The sequence below is a fragment of the Ptychodera flava genome, chromosome 6, assembly GCF_041260155.1.
Source record: "Ptychodera flava strain L36383 chromosome 6, AS_Pfla_20210202, whole genome shotgun sequence".
NCBI lineage: Eukaryota > Metazoa > Hemichordata > Enteropneusta > Ptychoderidae > Ptychodera > Ptychodera flava.
Window position 1 is genome coordinate 10,862,934 of NC_091933.1, and position 18,748 is coordinate 10,881,681.

The 18,748-nt window shown below is 37.4% G+C and overlaps 1 protein-coding gene across 1 annotated transcript; it reads left to right on the forward strand.

The window, feature by feature from the left end:
* The first annotated feature begins 462 nt into the window (after positions 1-462).
* Positions 463-17,062, forward strand: LOC139134191 (plexin-B2-like). The gene is made up of 15 exons (XM_070701105.1): positions 463-565; positions 3,475-3,607; positions 5,115-5,274; positions 6,270-6,366; positions 6,995-7,115; positions 8,722-9,642; positions 9,971-10,161; positions 10,663-10,811; positions 11,222-11,330; positions 11,945-12,081; positions 12,347-12,529; positions 14,067-14,160; positions 14,393-14,626; positions 16,198-16,374; positions 16,745-17,062. The coding sequence occupies exons 6-15, from the start codon at positions 9,579-9,581 to the stop codon at positions 17,060-17,062; spliced, it is 1,656 nt and encodes a 551-aa protein (XP_070557206.1). The 5' UTR covers positions 463-565; positions 3,475-3,607; positions 5,115-5,274; positions 6,270-6,366; positions 6,995-7,115; positions 8,722-9,578.
* The last annotated feature ends 1,686 nt before the right edge of the window (positions 17,063-18,748 follow it).

Here is an 18,748-nt window from a genome sequence, read left to right on the forward strand (position 1 = left end):
TTTCAAATAGAACATACGTACCAAATTTGATTCTGATATCGGGCACACAGACAGACGGACAGACAAACACAAAGACACAAACACAGACAGATAGAGAGAGACAAACAGACATCGCTGCGACATTAGCTCACCTGTGTGAACATGTGAGCTATTGAAACCTTGCAGGATCTTGCACAACGGTAGTATTAATCAACAATTGCAACTTACAATTTATGTCCCAAAAATAAAAAGGTCGCTAAAGCAATACACGAATTAACCACGGCTTTCTTTGGGTTGAAATCCAAAAGTATCAAAATAGTAGGTTGTGAAGTTTAACTCATTAATTTGAAGACATAATGTGGGACGCCCATGAAACACCGCCGTATTGAAGTTTTGTTGAATGCGTTATTATAATTAATTGTTAGGATTTTCCTTCTGATCTTACTCATACAAATAATTAAATCAAATTTCGATTTCACATTTAGGTTTTTAAAATGAAAGTTGAAGACTGCAGTCAATATAACAGCTGCACTGCATGTTTTGCGTCATTGGATCCATATTGTGGATGGTGTACACTTGAAAGAAGGTAAACGGATAATGCAAGGATAATTTATACACTCAGAACATTTGCAAGTTCACTTATCATCCAAGAAAGCTGTGTTGCACAGCTTTTACAAATTGCCACCACTCATTAATCACCAATCGAACGCTTGCTAGTCTTTGATACTCACTGGATTTTGCCTATTAATAATCTCTACAACATACAAGAATCTGTAAACCTGTAATGGATGATTTTTTGTTTACATTTTGAAATTTATTCAATGATGGTCTCACTTTCGTCGAGTTTCCCTAGTTCGAAGCCATTCTTCATACAATACAAGTTTGTTCGAGTTAAAATTGTCACAAAACATTCGCAAGTTGCAGAATCGGATACGCGGACATAGTTAAATGGTGTAAACAGGACACACAATTTTAGAGGCACTGAAATTCATTCCCACGACTTTAACACTGCTTACTGATACATATATCGTCGTATTGTTCCACAGGTCCGTAAACATTGCTTGTAAATCGCTTTCACATTTCACTACATTGTTAATTGAATAGACATTATACATTGTTTTCCATTGAATTGCATTTATAAAAGATGAGAGTTAATTGTCATGGTGTTGGGATTTGTGATCAAGGTTGCTGAATCGGAATTCACAAAGAAGCAACAACAATCGTGTCTCAATGGACCCATAATGTTTATTGCGGAACTCGCAACGAGAAAGGTAGAAACTGAATAACAACTGTAGCAAACTAAAGGTTCCTTTAAATAGGTTTGCAACGAACGTGATCACATAGAAGGCTTAAAGTGTGATTGGTAGAAAGTTGCTGAAGCGTCTGATTGGCTGATTGAATCGCACCGAGGATCCGCATGGTCATATTACTGCATATTATTTGTCTCCGACATTTATATAACAAGTCATTGACAATGACATAGTCCCCACTTGTAATAGGGGCGTATTAGTCTTGATGGGGCAGGGAAATGTGGTCATTAAGAAGTATCACTGGGGTGTATATGTTGAGATCTATGGGCACATAGGTCTATGTCGTTGTTCCAAATTTGAAACACATGAGGCATGTCTAAGTTATGGTTCTAAATCGTCTAGCTGTATTGGCAAGCCAAGAAATACATATGTGCATAATAAATGTGGTACGAGATGTGACATCTTAAGGTCTGATATCCTATTTAAATTAAAGGGTATAGAACTTGTGGTTACTGAGTCATGCACATATATGTATAATCAAGGTCAAAGGTCATCGAGGTCACGTGACATTTGAAAAAAAAATATTGCTAATTAATCCCTATATGCCAAAAATCAGACCATTAGCTCTATTCGCTTGCCCAGAATTAGATATGTACATAATTAATGAGGTAAAGCGTGTGTTGTCATAAGGTCGCCCATCCTACTAAATATAAAGGACATAGCACTTGTGGTTACTTATTTATCGACAAAAATGTATATTTTAGGTAAAAGGTCATAGAGGTCACATGACATTTGATCAAAAAAAGTCTATCCTATAGTTATCCCTATATACTAAAAATCAGACATCCAGCTCTATTGGCTTGCTCAGAATTACATATGTGCATAATTAATGAGGTACAGTATGTGGCGTCATAAGGTCTTCCATCATACCGAATATCGAGGGTGTACCACTTGTTGTTACTGAGTTATGGAAAAATATGTATATTTCAGGTCAAAGGTCATTGAGGTCACATGACATTTTGTCAAAAAATTTCTATCCTATAGCTATCCCTATATACAAAAAATCAGACATCCAGCTCTGTTGGCTTGCTCATAATTAGATATGCACATGAGGTACAATATGTGGCGTCACAAGGTCTCCCATCATACCCAATATGAAGGGTGTAGCACTTTTGGTTACTGAGTTATGGACAAATATGTATATTTTTGGTCAAAGGTCATTGAGGTCACGTGAAATTTTGTCAAAAAAATTGTATTGCTAAGTTATCCCTATGTACCAAAAATCAGACCTCTAGCTCTATTGGCTCTCTCAAAATTAGATATGCACATAATTAATGAGGTACAATATGTTGCTTCATATGGTGTCCCATCATACCATATATGAAGGGTGTAGCACTTGTGGTTACTGAGTTATGGACAAATATGTATATTTGAGGTCGAAGGTCACCGAGGTCATTTGACATTTTGTCAAAATATCTGAGATATCTTTGTGAACGGATGGACAAACGGACGGACATGACCCAATCTATAAGCCCCCTGGACTTCATCCGGGGGGACTAAAAACTGTGTCACTGCATCCTTTTTGCAATATGAATACGATGAGAAACTAAATTTTTATTTTTCTTGGCCTTATACATGGGAGTCTATGTAGAACTGCCTTATACATGGGAGTCTATGGAGAGCTGCCTTATACATGGGAGTCTATGGAGTTGTAAACTAAAAAGTCCTCTAACACGGCCAAATTTGATCGCATTGTGAAACAAATCGACGTGCATCTGTATGGGGTAGGGTACTATCCTTGTGCAAAGTTTGAAAGAAATTGACCAGGGCATGTCTGAGATATCTGCGTGAACGGACGGACGCACGGACGGACGGACGGACGGACGGACATGACCAAATCTATATGTCTCCCCGGACTTCGTCCGTGGGGACTTAAAACTTTGCGATTCAGAGAACAAAGCTCGTCGACATTCATCTGGGATACTTCTTGTGAATATGCCAGATTTCTCAATTTAAGGGAATTCACACTACAAACTAGCTACAAAAGATACGCAACAACGTAAGATAAAGACTCCATATTTCCCTAGGTAGTTGACTATTTGGATTACCTGTCAAAATTATCATAATTCTGTATCAAAGAAGGGACAGGCGAATTTAAGACATACGAGTTTTAATGTTTAAAATATCAAAATATGAAACTAAATCCAAATTTTTCAAAAACTTTTTCACGATTGTTGTTTTGTAGGTGTTCAATGTATTCAGACTGTCCGAGTGCAAATAAAACATCAAGATGGCTAGACGTGTTTACCAATTCCTCCTGCGTAAACATTTCTAAACTAGATCCAGCAAACAGCATCCCAATAACTGTTAGTCTAAAGGTATGACACTTTTTCTGTATATTTAGTGCTTTCCTAGTATGTCACATGCTCTAGTTTTGTAAATACATAAATTCTTTGCATGTAGGCCAAGATAGAAAGTATTGAATTTTAATGTATGTAAGTGATGGAGAGAAATTGTGCAATAATGTAAGAGTATGGAATTCTTGTTAAGTTGATTTCATTTGAATGCAGCGTGTGGAGCTTCGGCAGTTAGAAATGTGTACCAACTTAGTCCGGTTATTAAACCTCTCTTTTTGAGAGTCCGGATTTGGTTGAACGGTTCTGCCTGTCGCCTTTCCGCTAGGCGACTGGATGCCGTATGTTGTGAGTTCAAATCCGATTGAAAACTAGCCGTATTTATAGTGTCAAAATGATAAGCGTAAATTACTATTGCGGAGTTGTCATCAGCACTTTCCGTTTTATTTAATAACGAGACCGTCGGATTGATATTCATTTCATATTGTTAATTTGATAAATCTTTCCATTCCCTGGAAAGCTATTACAGTAACGGGAATTTTCAGATTCGAAATGTGTGCTATCTTCAGAAAGAAAGTATAAATGCACTTTGACGTTGACCTATATTGACTGATATCATATAATCGGCAAGTGTTGTTAAATTGAAAATACCATGCTCTGGTCACCTTGAATTTAATTCGATTTAACACAGAGTAATATCATAGACAGAGTGGCAACACTTGCATGCCTTTTGTTCCATGGTCGTCTCGGTAGACTATTGGCTTTTCATATTAAAATGAGCTTAAAAGGTGTTAACCTTTTTGGAGGCTTGGTTTGTGGTTGATAATTACACCAGGTTATGCGAAACGTACGACAAGATGGCATCGTACTGCCAGTCGCGTAGCAACCATAGTTACTTTGTGAGCTCTCTGGCCAGAAACACTGCCTCACGCCAATCAAAACATAACACGCCAGCAGTTTCATAAACATGTCCTTTCTTGGCGCACGTGTAAAAGACGGTATGACTGACCATAAACCATTGAGTAAAACCAGACAGTATCGATAAAAGACTTTCAAATTTGGTTCAACACACTCATTATATATTCATAAAAATATGAGAAGAATTTTTAAAATGGTAAAACCCACTTTCCTGAAGCTCAAAACACTCCCGTTTTCGCCAGCACATCAATTCCGATCAGCACCACACGACAACAACAACACAAGCTTTGTCGAACATACTTTCGCTTAACAATTGGTGAAAATCCGAAAATTACCGAAGGGTGCATGGTCGGCACTCTTCGGAAAAGAGAGCCAAGAGCTTCGTGAGGCGAGGCAAACATGGATTGCTTACGTAACCGCTTCACGCCTTAGACAATAGCTGTTGCCACTCTGTCTATGATATTACTCTGTGGATTTAATTAGGACGCTATGTTAGGATGCCTTGCATGATTTCACCTCCATTAAGATTACTGGGCGACCTCTACGGTGCCACGTACATCTTTTGAAACAGTTTTTAAAACGGCCAATTTTCCGTATGATGTTCTTTTCCAAGATTACTCTGACTGTCGTGGAACTACCGAGTCTGTTGAACCAATATGAATACAAATGCGTATTTGGTGATATGTTTATATATGTGGCAGAGAAATATGGATCGCATTTAACATGTGATACACCCTCTATCGACCAAAGACCACGTATCCCCGAAGGTTCAGGTAAATTTTATATTCTGTCAACCCGATTCCAACTTTGCCAACACTTAGACCAGGAATAAAGAATTATAGGCGTGGATTATTTTACCAAATACGGTATCTACAATGATCGTACTGAAAAAAATATACTCATACCATAGGAGAATTTGAAAGATGTGTATCAAATGAATGTACTTTTTTCCATTCACATATGTGCGAGCATGATACTTAAAATCATTGACTTCAAGTCAAATTTATGAATTTCAAGAAGTATCTCGATAAACATTAATCCCCTAGCTAGAAAGCCACGAAATCACTCCAAATCTTATTATGTGTTCACAAAGGGAGAAAATGCCCCAAGCATCCAGTGCTTGATATGTCCTTATTGCAATTCAAATGACAGAAATCTACACACATCAGTTCAGGTTTCCACAGGACTTAAACATGTCTAACACGATTGGAACTAATTTTGGATAATTGGATGGTGAAGTAATGTCGATTTAATATGCAAATGTAAGCTCATCTGCTTTTCTTTTTCAGTTCTACTCTTGTTTTCATGAGTAATTTGTAATATTGTAACATTTAGCTGTAGTGCACCTAACAATTTTGAGAAGTTTGAAAAATATGAAGATCCAATTATCCATAATTAGTTCCAATCGTGTTGTCTGATTAAGCCCATTGATGACTGTCAAAATGTCATTATAATTTAACACGATAAACTAAACGGCGCGCTAGGAAAACTAACATCGACCTATTAAAAGAATGTATCAAAAAATGAATACTTGAAAGTAAAAAAATCCCATATTTCTATGTTAACACGCGGAATCTTAAGTAGTCCTACATTCGGTGTTGTATCTAAACACACAAAGTAAACGTAGGCTTGTACTGCAAATCACAAAATGTTTTCCAAACAGACAACATAGTCAGACAGAGCAGCCTTCAACCAATTTAAAGGGACTGAAGTACTCAGGATGAAAATGTTTGCCATGCACCCATAGTTTTCAAACGATCTTTTCCAGATCATGTAAAGATCCCCTTGTACGTGGAAAGCACGGAGACGGAGACAAAGTTTCTGCAAACAGACTTTCACTTTTACGACTGCTCATCCCATAGTTCGTAAGTTTGCTATGCCGTTGTTTATACAGAACTAAATTGTATATACAGAACTAAATGTACAAATATACCATTGTATATACAAAAGAAGTACATGTTCATATAACTTACAGAATGTGACCCGTCATTAACGAAACTCTTATTCTCTTCATGCCCTCGTAAGTTAATTGTTTGGCATGTATTGGCCCTGTATTGTTTGTAATTTTGTATATATCAATTCTCAAGCCGTTACTTAACTGATTGATAAACAATACGCCACAGTTACTCAAGTAATAAATCAATCATCGTTGAAGACTTACATTCTACGCAACTACTCTAGTTGTGCGAAGTTAACTATTTGGATCAGGACCTCTGCGACGTACTTCGATCAAAGCATATATTATGATTATAGTCAAGCTTTTCCAGTATCTTTCGAACTTCATGACCCCTAATAAAATATTGAGTTTACTACTAATAAACTGCAAAGTGTATGGAGAGGTTAAATCTTTCGATGAAGTTTCATTCAATGAAAGTTAAGTCTTCAATTTTACATTTGTATAATGGAAAATATTTTATTTAGTTATTGAATATTGTTCATGCAACAGCTTGTATGGCACTTTTCTTTGTTTGTACTTATTTCACACTAATGTAGGTGTACTGACTGTGTGACGAGCGATTGGGCCTGTAATTGGTGCGTCTATGAAAACAGATGTACCCATTACCAAGAAAGTTGTCCTGAGGATGACCAAACATCTACCGTGATTGGAACTAACGTAGGTTCATTAATTATTATAAAAACATTCTCAAGTTTAGTAATTAGTCACCACATCAATCATTAAAATAAAAAAGCAAACATCAAACGAATAAAGAAACAAGTTTTCCCGGAAGCTATTTTACACTTTGTACTATTATCGTGTGATTTCGAGGGAAGGGGTGTAGAGAAGCTGGAGTCATCGGTAAAATTCATTTGTAACAAATGTTGTATTCGTTCTGTTTCATAAGTAAGGTCCGAGACATATGTACCGGTCACTGTGATTGGTGTTTGTTGACCTATTAGGTCCACTTACAGCCCACTCAGTGGCTGGATCCTTTCTCTTGGAGTCTCATTTAAAAGTAATGTTCAGTTCATGGCACTGTGATTTGGTGCCTTATGTCCCTGTGGTAGCCTCATTTTGTACTGTTCACTGCCTCGTTATGGAGTGTCCGTGTACTTCCTGGGAACCGTTGTAGTAACCAGTCATCCAGGATGTATTCACCTAGCTGGTTTCACCCAGACGTGAAAACAAAGACCAGGAGACTCAATGTTTACTGAGAAACATGAAGTAATTCAGCTTCTTGGTGCTTTTATTTTGCACATGCACGATTGGTGTTCAGTGATTCCGCCTTTTCAAAGTAATATTTTGATGTGGTTGGTAGTGCGAAAAAAGCATATGCTTGTTTAAAGTTGGAACGTTTGGCCTACTGATGACACCATGTGCAATGTGGAAATAAGTCTGATACGATCCGATTACATAACACAAATACAGTAATGCTTACACCTGAAGCGCGTGATTCTCACAATCATAACAGCCTTATAGCGAAGAAACCTTGGAATTTTGAATGCCGCCTCCCTTACGACTTATGTCATCGGTTAACCATAAAACATTTGGACGTTGAATAGCAACGCTATAAATATCATCATGTGGACGCAGAGGTGTCGATATGGTGGATTTACTGATATTTCTTTTTCCTTTTGCGAAACAATAATGGCTTTCAAAACAAGGAAAAAAGAGTGAATTAAACCCGCATGATGTTGTAGAAATTCTAAGTACATAATGGTGTGATATTACAAGAGAATATGAATTTTATAACCTCTACATGTATATTCGTAATTTACACAAAGTTTTGCTCTCCCAACCAAAAGTGAACGAATGCAAGAGGCTCTCCGGTCGCCTGATACATCAGCAATGCTACCAAGCAGAGTGTACCATCTGTGATATTCCAACCGTGGTACATCACGAATAATACAGTCGGTCCTTTTTGTGTCTGAACCAATCTGAGCGCTGGATTTTCAAGCGCCAGCTGACATAGTATAATTTAGGGTATGCTATCTACATACTCAGAAATTGAAATCGGTCCGTCATATTGCATAAGTGTTACATGATTCACAAACCATATTGATGAACAGTCGAAATATTCGATATTTTTCAGAATGTGCGTGTTTAAAACAAATTTACAATAGAAGACACTTTATATCACTCCATCGACCGTCAAAATATCACCTAAAAACTGAATCCTTTTTAGTAAGTATACAAAGCCAAACAGACACGCAATTCAATGCAGTAAAAATGTTCACATATTTTTTTCATAAATCATTGATGTTTGTCTTTTTTCTTCCAGAATCGCTTTAATCATGGCGACATCAAAGGACAGTCTTTCTGTCCTCAGCTTGATAGGCAAGATGGCGAGGTGTTGATACCAGCGAATGTCGCCAGGGAAATTTACGTCAAAACTCTGAATGTGTACAATAAGGTTTGACAACAACATTTCACGAAATGCCATTGACGTACTCAAATTGATTTAAAATCAAGAGCAATTTGATTCTTTTTTCTTGCAGAATAAGAAAAAATAAGAGCGAAAAAATTGAAATAGTAATGTTTTTATATGGAAAGTGCACTAAATCTTGTGTAAATGGCAGGCATACTTGTTATGTACCAACAAATTAGCCGTTTAATTTATACATAAATTGGATATTTATTGACTGTTTTGCATAGCAAAGGATTTACTCTGAAATGTACTACTCTTAGGATACACAACTGAATTATCTACTTCCTTGCATTGTTTTTGTGTCCTGCGAAATATTTTTATGACTATCAGTGTTATTTGTACTTTTAATACCACTATTTCTAGAACGACCGATCCTATTACGAATGCATACTCACCGTGCAGGGTATTTTACAGAGCAGTCCTGCCACAAGAATAACTGAATCATTGGTAATATGCAATATGAGAAAGGTATTTCGATATAACTGTTATCGTTTAGTCTCAATTGCTGGTTAATTAAGTTATTATTCCGCTGATCCATAAGGAGGTCAATAGGTTCAAATATCCTTGATCTGCTCTCAATTTACCTGATCAAAACCATCATAAAGTGATCACCAGGAGTCTACAATTCTTTGGTTTCCTGACATTAATTAATCAATCGCCCTGATAATGTTTTCCTTCTACAGTATCACTATGATGCTTCGGTACAAGAAATGATCGTCCCTTTGTCCATCAAAATGAATGGAAATTATATCGACGACATTCATGGATATAAAGGTACGAATGTTTGCATGTCAATGCCTTGCTTCTAGACTGATGTCTAGGCGACACTAAATGTTCCATACTCATAAGATAGCTTCTTATACTCAATAGAAAGAAAGCATCTCTTTCTAAATCATACGGCATCTGTATGAGATATAATGCTCTAAGATCTTATTTTCTAGTTATAATGTTCGTTACAGTTAGTCTGCAGTGGAGGATAATATTTTCACATGATTTATTCACAAGAAGATGTACGTTTTATGATTATTTCAACTGCTCCAGGAAAAACGTTTGCGCATGTTTCTTCTGTTCAATTACATATGGCGCTTATTTCATTTTACAGTGACGCTGTACGATTGTTCCATCGGCCGTCGTGATTGCAGCCAATGTCTTTCTGAACTGACTACAAGATTGCCACTCCAATGTGGATGGTGTAAAAGAAGTAGTTCATGTGAAGTTAAGGAGCTTTGTACGAGCGATGAATGGCTTCCCTACGAAACAACAGAGAGTTGTGATGACCCTGTGATAACAGAGGTACAAGTAAAGTATTGTAATACTAAACATTTCCTTGACTGCCCTTTCATACATTGGACCCCGTGTTTTATCTAGACTTGTGAACGTTTGCTTTGAGTGTTAATTGTGTAATGTGCTTGTAAAACAACTTCTTTTTCTCGTGAACATTCCGTTAGGACATTACGATTTACGATCATGGATTGGATTGGTTTGGTGGTCGATTTATTGCTTTATTCGAAAATATGAAGCAAATTAGAAATTTTCCTATGGTGTCTTTGCTCGTGGCAGTAACGTTCTTTTAGTAGTATATGCATAAAACAGTAACTGTGAAACACAAAGTGATCTGGCTCATTATGCATATTTTACTCAGTCAGCAGACATAAAAATCTCCTGTCTGCATTTAAAAAGACGAACATCAAAGTATATACTGATGCGAGATTTATGAAGTATTTACCGTAAGACTATGACTTTGACTGTCAGATTAAAGTATTTTGCATATTTTATGTATTTTCAAATTCACAGGTTTGGCCTTTGTCTGGGCCCTATGAAGGAAACACGGAATTACTGGTCAGAGGAAACAATTTAGGAAAGAGGTTTTCCGACATTGTGAGAATCGAAGTTGGTGGTTTACCGTGTACACTGATTGAGGCGTCATACTCTGTGTCAAAAAGGTTTGACATTCAAAAATGCTATTCACCCTGTTCTTTTGGACAGTGTTGTGATTTTAGATTGGCGATATTGATATTAGAGAGAGAGAGAGAGAGAGAGAGAGAGAGAGAGAGAGAGAGAGAGAATTTGAGACAGTTTCGAAGAGCTCTCGCAAGACATTCTTTTAGTTTCAATGAGTTTCAAGACTTTCCAAAACTAATCTCGAGTAGTTATTTATAACATCAGAGATAATGTGCTGGTGTGCGGAAGTGGGGTTTGGTAGGTAATTAGTCAGTGAGATGGATAGATAGCATTTGTAGTGCTATCATATTTTCTACATTATCAACTGACAGTCACAATGTCGATCAAATACCATAACAAACGTCAACTTTAAATCAATCAGTTAAATTTAAATCTATATTCGAACTTTCAGTGTGAGGTGTACAACTACGAAAAGCGAAGTGCCGAATGTGTTAGGGAATGTTGTCCTGCACATTATCCAGGCGAAGTCAGCAAGAAGCTCTCAAGATTTTACATATACGGTAAGTAATGAAAAACTTGAAATTAATGCCTGAAAAAAAACCATATTTCTGTTTTCGAGGATTTTAAATTCAGATGATGAGGATTATCAACTCAAAAGTGTCATTTAAAAACAGTTGTTTGGGATTTAAAGAATCCAAGCCGTTCGACGGATACAATACATTGTCTAATGAGCTACTAAGAACTAAACGTAAATGAGAATAGAGAATGTGTCTGTACCGGAATGTCTGTATGTGGAATCTGTAGGGACATCTTGCTCGGCCAATATATAAAATAAGTTGATTTCACACTGCAATCAACTTGAGGAATATATCGGTACCAAAACTCAATTATTGCAAAGATTCAAGTAGAGTTACATATGCAACACAGTAATCATTCATATTCATTCTAACAATGTTGATTGGACTGAACAATGCTTTTCTCATCTAGGCCCTACAACAATGCAACACTGACCTGGGGTATGTTTGTATTTATTGACCATTAAAGGGCCCTCAGGCAAGAAATGATTTCTGTCGTTATTAGGATATGACCGTTGGTTCTTTGGGGCAATTCACTATCAGGAATAAAGAAAGGAGTCGCTCAGTTTTTAAAGGTGTTACCGTTTCTGCGATTTCAGGATCCAACCATTCATGACTTTACGCCACAGGTCGGACCCAAATCAGGCGGCACAACCGTAACCATAACAGGCGAGTTTATCGATGCTGGCAGAAACATTACCGCCAACTTTGACGGATTTGCTTGTCTTATGAAGAGGTATGGACACAGTGCGTTACGAATACTTTGGTATTTTACATGACTCTTGCTTGCAAGCTGATAATTTCTGGCGAATCATTTACGTTCAAGAATTAATGAATGCACACATTGTGTTTAAAACATGGAGAATAATCAGATTTGAATCAATTGCAGTCGACACTTCAATAAATGCATCTCAGGATAATCTTACCCCAACAGAATACTTTCGATAGTATTTTTCTACAACAGTTCCATCTTATATAATGTTCATATTTTATTGTCGAAGAGAGCAAGATGTCTGGAACGAAACTACGGTTCGATGCAAGACTTCGTCTGTTAATACGACATCATCAGCAAAACTGAGCATGCACTTTGATGGGGCCGAACGCCTTGCTCCAGACGGCAAGGTTTTCAAATACACGGAAGACCCAACAGTGAAATCCATAAACCCATCGAGAAGTATGCAGAGGTATGTCGTAAAAGTGAGCGATTTGATTAGTTGCAATGTTGAAACCATCGCCTTATTCCCAGGGTTTTAAGTCCTAGTCCATAAGGTTTATACGCCTAAGGAAGCGCCATCATGGTATTTTGTTGGTCTTCCACTGTTCTATCCTAAAAAAGAATGTTTCAAGGCTATTGTTCTATGCTAATGTGTATAATTATTCTATGACAACCTCACACCTTGCCTGTTGTCAGTTATTGATTTACCATACAAACTATCTAATTGCCTTTGGAGCGCCTGCTAATTGCCCAATCTGTGGGTGTCATTATTATAATTGGAGTTAATCAATCATTGCGGACTGGCTTCTTCTTCGCCTTGGGGATTACTCGTTTGGCTTGCTCTGAGGTACTCAAAATCCTCAAAGTATTGAGAGCATGAGGTATTCAGAGTTTGTTGGATCGTCGTTCGTCTTTCAGTGTCATTTTATTGAAGAATGCGGTTTTAAATATGCCTGAAAGGCGTGGCTTCAACAATGCAATAGATATGAGTTAGAGGTAAAAGATTTTTACAGTCATATAAACATACATGCGGTGGCTATCTGCATAAATACAAAGTCATCACGACATCCCTTGGAATTAAAATGTCAGTGACACAAAACTCCTTCATCTCATAAACTGTGTTATTGGCAAAGGTTCCCATCAATGGCTAGCACCATAAATGCATCGATTGTTTGGGAGAGACATTCCTGGTAGCATTTGATTTTTCTGAGTCGGTATCACTAATGTAAATCTTTCACAATTCTTAACCTGATCATTGACCTTTACGTGTAATTAGGGATAACAGAATAATTGTCAAAATATAGAAGAGTCTATAACACTATCAGCACCTTTAACTTTTAGGGTTCTCTCTCCAGTATACTCGATGTTGATTTTATCAACTTCATCTATCGATGGTGTCCACAAATGAATCATTGAGCAGGTTTTAATGAGTTACCTCATAGGTTCTCCAGCAGATTAACGACTAAAAACTGATAACGTATATGGCTGACACATGGTAGTCGCTCTCGCTATTACCCCAAAAGCATGTTAAACAACATGAGAAATTGAAATTCTACAATATGGATGAAATACTAAATAGCAAAGCACTACTATACCACTTTGTGGTAGCAATTCCTCACATTTTACCCACATTCTAAAGATTCGTTGCACTGTAAGTACTTTTAGTGTAATGTTCTAAACGCAACTTAATTTCGCAGATTACGTAGCATTTTGCATACTTTAGGAAGCGGATTACATTATCTGCGATTTTTTTGAAATTTGAAATATATTTGTGTTTGAAAGCAGGGATGCAGTGAATTGGTTGTCCTTATCAATTCTTCGCTCGAGCTCATTGAGGAGCATTTTGTATACAAACTACTGTACCTTCAACTTTTATAAGTGAATGTGGAGTTGCTGAAATCTTAATAGACTTATTTGCATTGCTATGACATCACCAGTCCATAGCTAACACAAACACTTGTGTACACCATAACCTAGTACATATTCTACTCCCTTTTCTATATCAGTGGCGGACGACAATATAATGTCACAGGTACGATGTTCACCGCCGTGCAGGAGCCGAGGATGGTATTCAGCTCTGAAGATGAGATTTTTGTTGGCGTGAGTAAATAAGTTGTTCACAAACATAGGTATATGCTTTGATGCATCAAATAAATTTGACTACAGTGTCTGAAATTTAGGCTTGACTATCACTTGGTGTTATGCCCCTTTATGGATAGTTTTAGGTGTAGTAAACGTACAACTTTCATATAACTCTATCGTTTAATCTCTTGACAGTAAGTGTTTCGCCTGTTTTTTCTTCGGTACGTACTTGTTTCACGTTACATTGCAGCGATCATGCCAAGTGTATTCGCAGAGTTTCATGCAGTGCCTGTCGCCAGCTGTTTACTCGGGGAGCTTAGCTGGTTCAGAATACAACGACTTCACTGTTGGATTTCTGATGGACGCAGTGGAGGATCTCTTGCAACTTGATCTCGACTTCACAATTGTTAGTGATCCAGTGTATTACGAGTTTTCTGAAGAGGGTAATATTAAAGAGCAACGTGGAAAGCAGCTGAATATCAGGGTATGGGTAGATTAATAAATCTTTAATCACGGTTTAATAACCGAGACCGAAAAAAATAACAATATTTGAAAATATGATGAATCGCTACTATCATTGATATATCCACGGTCAACATATTTGAGATTCGCTTTCTAGAAATTGATAATATGGTGACTACATTTAATCATTAAATATCATAATTCGCTTCTAGATGTTCGATTCAGTGCTGACTACTTATTGTGATACATACACACGCACACATATAAATATTATGCGTCTGTGTGCGTGGGAGCGAAAGAGAGACTATACCAATAGAAAAGACAGTCTACACACAGCGCGCAAAATGCACGCTCACCCGATGGCCCGAGACCAGCAGTTTTCATGCCGGACCAGTAACTCTTGAAAGATGTCCTGCTGTTCCTAAAGACGGGGGCCAGTAACTTTCCCTATGTGTACAGAAGTTTACCAGAATGTTTTGCTAGGCTAAATACCTGACAAAAGTACTCAAAGATTCGAAATTTATTCAAGAGATTTGCAAAACGTGAAATTCGCAAATAAAAAGTGAATAGTCTGGTCGGTACTGCTTCAAAGCGCTAGCGAAGGACCTTACCTCACGTTTTCTCGCGAGAGTAGTGGCGCTATACAACATGCTCCCGATTTGTTAAGCATGACTCCATGTGTTACGTTCAAGATCTCGGTCGGGTCATAAAAGAGTCATTGTTTAGCGTATCGACCGTTTCGCATGTCGAGGTAAACTGGATGTCGAGGACACCTCAACGTTGCACTTTTATGTGATATCGGATATTTACAGCTACTGGACAACACAGTATCGAAATTAGAACTGTTTAGTCAGATATGTGAGGTGGTGTAATCCCCGGCTCTGCAAGATCTGTAAGGTGATAAAATCTCCGAAATATATCGGACCTTTGTCCCGAAATCGCCGGTAAAACTCGGTGATTTTACATACACAAGCAGTGCCCGAGACACAAGGCAAGTCAATCTAGTGTCGATATAAGAGTCCCAATCTCCCATAAATATCGAGTAAATGTCTGTGATTTCACAGATCCGGCGTGTCGAGACGCAAGGCATTCTCGAATTGTCTAGTATCGATTATCATAAAGAGTTTTAAAATCGCCGACATGAATATGTATCAGCCTGTGGTAAAATATCGGCAATTTCGCAAACTCGGCGTGCCGCGACAGAAGTATAGTCTACAATCGACATTAGACCCGATATGTAGATTGACATGTATGGTAGAAATATGTTGGACGCTAAACTTCTATACTAGAAAGTAAATGTCCGATATTTAAACATTGTGCAGTGTCGCATCTTCATTGTTTAATGACCTTGATGGCTATTTGTCTTGGTAACCTGTAAAAATTACCGTTACATTTTAAATTTGTGATTCGTTTTTTAACATTGGCTTCGACACTTCAGTATTGCCCTAATTTTTTGTATTCCCTTCCTTTCCGCCACTGTCTACACATCCAGCAGAGTTCAACTTTTCTTGTCATTTTCAAGCATACTGAGAGCTTTACCCTTCAGGTTTTGGTAGTTCTGTGCAAGAAAGATTCTATTAAATTATTCCACAGGGAAGTGATTTAAATCTAGCCTGTACTGCAGAAGAAGTCCATGTCACCGTTGGACAAGATGAGTGTAGAGTCGAAAGTTTGTCCGACGTCCAGCTGAATTGTGTTCCGCCAGAGGAAGAACCTGCAGCGGTCAATAAAACCGGAAGTCGGACGAGAAATGGCTATCCTGAAGTAAGAGTAAGTGAACATCAAATAGTCGTATGGCTTATGAAGTGACATTATGATGGCTCAAATGCGCCAATTATCGAAGCAAAACTAGCAAGACATTGTTAAGCTAGGGTTCGGTCAATCGTTATTTGAAAAACAACAAAGACATTTGGATTTTAAAGGATCATCACCAGATGTAGATACAACGAAACCACGAAACACATTTTACACAACATTAGGATATAGGTATTTCGTATCGTGGTTACATTCTATATTTCTCAAGGCTCTGCTTTTGTGACTGCCATATTTGTCGTTGTTACTTTCATTTTTAACGTATTACTGTCAAGAAACTACGATTTTTCCTTGTGTCCTTGTTTCTTTGATGTTCTTTCCGTTCCAGGTGGAAGTTGGATACCTGTCGTTGTACATCGGTTACTTAAAATATCAGAAGGCAGATACGCAAACGACTACCGCCATCGTTGTAGTCTCCATAATTTGTCTTTTGCTCGGTATTGTTGTTACCATCGGTTTAGGTGTCATTTTAAAAAACAGACTGAAATACCTGGACAGACGAGCGGATCTTGCGAAGGATATCCTAACAACGATGGAAATGAAAGAAAGGAATCGTGGTAAGTTTGTATGCCATCTTCTCCCCTATCTGAAAGGGAGTGTAAACTTTATATTCATAGTGAGCTCAAGCTTATTACTTTGCTTCTGATATTCACTCTTTCAGAAAAACGCATTCTACTGCTGGATTACGGTGATTACGCTGCCAATATGTTGTTTGGTGGAAAGAACTTTAACAGAATATTATATACCAAAATGAAGGTTCGTTTTGTCTCTCACATTGTAAGGCTTAATGACCCATACTAACCATTTTCCTTCGGTGCAACCAAATAAACACGTTTACGTACTGTTTACTTGGAACGGCCGCCAAATGCATAAGTATAACCATTAGCCTAAACTTGCACTATCACACATGTACATAGTGCCCTGAAATTGAAATGCGAGACCACTGGCTTTAAAGTTTGTACAAGTCGAGTGATCACTGAAAACAGCATTGATTGAGTCTCCCCTTAAACAAAATTATTTTAGTTACCTTTTATGCCCTAAAGCTAACATATCAGAATTGCGCTGAAAGAAACTGGTTCAGCTACAAATTGCATTTGAAATATGCTATTTACACCAAATTAGAGTCTCTGATTGCAGATACAACTGTTGAGAAGAATTCAATAGCGGAAAGAAAGAGTATGATGAACTTTGATTGGCATTAGTGGCATCTTTTAATAATAGGCCATTGGACAATCATAAATCAAATATTATGTTTTAAACAATGTCTCTATAACAGTACTTTAATTCATAAAACACATCAACCACTTGATCATCCAGCAAATACCTGACGGCAGTAGATGTCTTGAAGACTTTAGGTCCTTGCTCAGAGACAAGTTGTTCTGTGTTGTGTTAATACGTACCTTGGAAGATAGGGGTGATATTACAGCTGAGGACAGGTAAGGAGATATGATATATCGATATATTCGTAGTATTGCTGCTGCGTGACAGCGGTTACTCCAACTCTCCAGTATTTAAGATTAATAATAAATGGTGACTTCCAATTGAAAAAAGTGGAAGTAAACAGCATAAATTGTTGGAAAAAATACGATCTGGTAATTGAACCAAAATCCAGTGTAGCTTGCCTCGATGTTTGTTCTTTGACTTGATTATATACATGCTTATGGCCCAAGTTCAAGGTGAAATTAGAAGGAAATCAGTGCTTCATTGATGATGAACTAATCTTTCACTATTGGTACCGCCAACGATCATCGGTTTTTGTGTAGAACGCAATTTTACTCTTGATTACGTTATGGTTTTTATTGCTGTCTATCATTGTGGATTTTGGTTATACAGATAAGCTAATTCCTTGCGTCCGCTGGACTTGTTTAACATTTAGATGACCTCATGCAAAGCAGGTGACCTTAACAATGCGATTTATTTCATCATTATCACATCCTCTCTTACAATATTGGTTTAATTTTTAGGTCACTGATCGCTTCTCTTCTGACTGTTGTCCTTCATAAAGAAGATCATCTTATGCACTTCACAGAGTGAGTACATCGCCACCAATGCTAAACATTAACAGTAATTTGTATCGTTTAGTGTAACTAGAGAAATTAATACTCTCCATTGTGCCTTGCCTATACTTTCATTTGTTCGATAGCCAAAGACATATACAATATAACTGAAAAAAAAAACATTTACTACATTTGATGTGTTCCAGGATTATGAAGATTTTACTTTCTGAAGCCGTCAGGGATACAGTAAGGGAAAAAGGACAGGCTCCACTTTTGGAAAGGTACAATTGAAAGATTTATAATTTTACCCGATTATTCTGAATTGAAATGAATGT